This window comes from Nothoprocta perdicaria, unplaced genomic scaffold (assembly GCF_003342845.1).
Source record: "Nothoprocta perdicaria isolate Ctin4 unplaced genomic scaffold, notPer1 scaffold_323, whole genome shotgun sequence".
Classification (NCBI taxonomy): Eukaryota; Metazoa; Chordata; class Aves; order Tinamiformes; family Tinamidae; genus Nothoprocta; species Nothoprocta perdicaria.
The window spans coordinates 193,397-196,462 of record NW_020455559.1 but is presented as its reverse complement, the minus strand read 5'-3'; the positions used below and the strand labels follow the sequence as shown (position 1 = coordinate 196,462).

Below are 3,066 nucleotides of genomic sequence, written 5' to 3'. Positions count from 1 at the left end.
CACACACACACCGGTCGCGCGCGTGCACGCGCAGGTCGCACATGGCCGCGCACGTGGGCGCGCCCCGGGGGCGCGGGGGCGTGTGCGGGAGCGAGCACAGACCTTCCCATCCCTCCCCCAGCAGGAGCGGGAGCAGACGGGGCCAGGGCACCCACAGCAGCACCCACAGGCCTGACAACTCCCAGGACCCTATTGCAGACACAACCCATTGCAACCCCCTACCCRCTGCACCCACGGACCCACAGTGTCCCCAGACCCACAGCACCCCCTGACCCACAGCACCCCTGTACCCATTGCACACCCCTACCCACAGCACCCCCAGACCCACACTGCCCTCAGACCCGCTGCACCTAGGACCTTACTGCACCCATTGCATTCAGGACCCTATTGCCCCCACAAACCCACCTCCAGATCCACTGCACCCCTGTACCCATTGCATGCCCCTACCCACAACACCTCCAGTGCCCTCAGACCCACCACACCTAGGACCCCACTGCGCCCATGATCCCGTCGGACCCAGGACCCTATTGCACCCATGGTCCCATTGCACCTCTGGGCCCATATTCCCACAGCACCCACGACCCCACTACAGTCCAGTCCCATTCATCCAGGACCCCATGGGTCCAAGGACCCCGCGGCACCCTGTGCCCCGCTGCAGCCCTGGTGCCGCTGCAGCCCGTCCCGGTGCCCCCCTGGACACGCTGGCCGCAGCCAGTGCTGGTGGCGGGGGGGTGCGGGTGCCCCGGGCCAAGGGGCCCCTGCGGGGCTGGGCCGGGTAATCCGGCGGCGCGGGTGGCATAAAAGGCGTCCGGACGGGTGGCGGGTGGCAGGACGGGACGATGCTGCTGGCTCTGGCACTGCTGCAGGGCCTGGCCCCCGCGCTGGCCGCCGCCGGTAAGTGCCACCTGCCACGCTCRTCCCCGTGTCCCCAGTTGCCCCCCAGCACCCTGGGTGCTGTCACAGCTGTGGGGCAGCCAAACCCYGCTGTAGGTGCCCAGACAGGGGTGGGCATGGCCAGGGACACCCATGGGTGGCCTCGGTGGCACCCCTGGAGCGGCACACCCGTCACCRATGCCGCTGCCGCTCCACAGGGTGGCACTGGACGTACGACGGTGAGCAGGGACGGACCCCCCCACAGGGCACCCGCGACCCTCCTCCGGCTCCAACCACCAGGGACGARGGGGCCCAGGCGTTCGGCTCAGCCCCCCACCTGCTGCGGCGCCAAGGGGGGCTCCCGGACTCCTGGGCCCCACGTGGCTCCTGGCAGGCACCAATGGGTCCTTTGTGCTGCCCTTACATAAGCCAGGGCGCTGAGGGCAGCCAGGGCCCCCCCGGATCTCCCCTTGGTGCTGGGTGGCAGCCAGAGCTGCGGCCCTGCGTCACCCCGGACAGGTCCCCGAGGGAACGGCGGCTACAGGGAGGGCTGTAACAGGAGCGAGGGCCTGGAATGATGCACTGGGGAGCGCAAGTGGGACAGAAAGCGGGGAGAAGGGGAGTGATGGTGAGGGTGATGCATGGGATGCAGTGGTGGGGGCAAGGGCAACGCTGGCAAAAAGGCAACTCTTGGGAAAACACATTTGTGGGATAACACAAATCTGGGGATAACGCAACGCGGGGTGAGCCGAGGGCGCTGTGGTGGGAAGGAGGGCTGGGCTGGGCAGGGAGGAGATGGGAGGGGGCTCCCCTTGCTGCCCGGACGCCTGGGCCCTGCCTCAGCGCCGCCCCCCAGGCCCGCACGGGCAGGAGCGGTGGGCCGAGGGCTTCCCGGCRTGCGGGGGCCGTGCGCAGTCGCCCATCGACATCGAGACACGGTGGGCGCAGCCGGAGCCGGCGCTGCCGCCGCTGCAGCCRTACGGCGCCGCCGCCGGCACCTGGGAACTCACCAACAACGGGCACACGGGTGAGCGGGCGGCAGGGGCCCCGCGTCCCCCCGGCGTCCCTGGCGCCCCGGCTCACCCGTGGCCCCGCAGTGGTGCTGGCGCTGCCGCGGGCGCTGACACTGCACGGGCTGCCGGGCGCTTTCGCCACCGCGCAGCTGCACCTGCACTGGGGCGGCTCCGAGCACCTCGTGGACGGGCGCGCGGCCGCCGGAGAGGTGAGCGGCGCTGGTGCCAGCCCCGCCGCCGGCCCCGCGCGGGGAACACGGGGCACCCAGCGCGCGCCCTGCCCCGCAGCTGCACGTGGTGCTCTTCGACGCGGCGCGCTTCGGCGGCACCAGCGACGCGCTGGGCCACGCGGGCGGCCTGGCCGTGCTCGCCGCGCTGCTCGAGGTGAGCGCAGCCCTGGGGACACGCGACGGGGACAGGACGCAGCCCTGAGCCCCACTGCGTGCCCGCAGCCCGGCCCGGAGCCCAACGCCGCCTATGACAACATCCTGCGGCACCTGGGCAGCGTGCGCTACGCAGGTGGGCGCACAAGCGAGCGGCGGCACCGGGGAGAGAGCAGCGAGCGGGCAGGGGCTGGGAGAGCGACTGCGCGAGCAAGTGGGTAGCGCCTAAGTGACAGCGGCGGTGCGCGGGAGTGGGCATGGCCTGGCAGAAAGCAACTGTGTGAGCGAGCGGGCACTGCCCAGGGGATAGCGAGTGTGCAAGCAAGGGGGTAGTGCCTGGGAGAGGGCGGCTGTGTGAGCAAGCAGGTAGTTCCCAGAAGGGAGCGGCTGGGCGAGCAAGCGGGCAGCACGCGGGGGGCGGCGGGGCCGGCGCGGCGCACAGGGCAGCCGGGCTCGCCGCCCACGCTGCTGCGGCCCCAGGACAGAGCACATCCATCCCGGCCTTCGACGTGCGGCAGCTGCTGCCAGCGCGCCTGGACCTCTACTACCGCTACAACGGGTCGCTCACGACGCCGCCCTGCTCGCAGGGCGTCATCTGGAGCGTCTTCCAGGAGCCCGTGCGCGTGGGCAGCGCGCAGGTAGGGCCGCTCTCGCTGCCTGCCGGTGCGGACGGAGGCCCCCGGGACCCCGCGGGCGCCCGCAGCCTCCGTCCCGGCAGCTGGCGCAGCTGCAGAGCGCCGTGCTGGCCACGGAGGCGGCGCAGCCAGCGCCGCAGCCCCTGGCGCGCAACGTGCGGG

At 72.1% G+C, this 3,066-nt stretch overlaps 2 protein-coding genes across 2 annotated transcripts in view; one reads left to right on the top strand and one right to left on the bottom strand.

The window, feature by feature from the left end:
* Nucleotides 1–43, bottom strand: part of CIART (circadian associated repressor of transcription) — a 2,888-nt gene extending 2,845 nt beyond the window's left edge. Inside the window, exon 1 of the mRNA XM_026043223.1 lies at nt 12–43. Coding sequence (XP_025899008.1) covers nt 12–43 — 32 coding nt within the window. The remainder of the gene's footprint in view (nt 1–11) is intronic.
* A 796-nt stretch (nt 44–839) lies between these two features.
* The window catches only part of CA14 (carbonic anhydrase 14), a 2,649-nt gene continuing 422 nt past the window's right edge, over nt 840–3,066 (top strand). Inside the window, exons 1-6 of the mRNA XM_026043222.1 lie at nt 840–894; nt 1,730–1,900; nt 1,971–2,095; nt 2,175–2,270; nt 2,339–2,405; nt 2,750–2,932. Of these exons, the coding sequence (XP_025899007.1) occupies nt 840–894; nt 1,730–1,900; nt 1,971–2,095; nt 2,175–2,270; nt 2,339–2,405; nt 2,750–2,932 (697 nt within the window). The remainder of the gene's footprint in view (nt 895–1,729; nt 1,901–1,970; nt 2,096–2,174; nt 2,271–2,338; nt 2,406–2,749; nt 2,933–3,066) is intronic.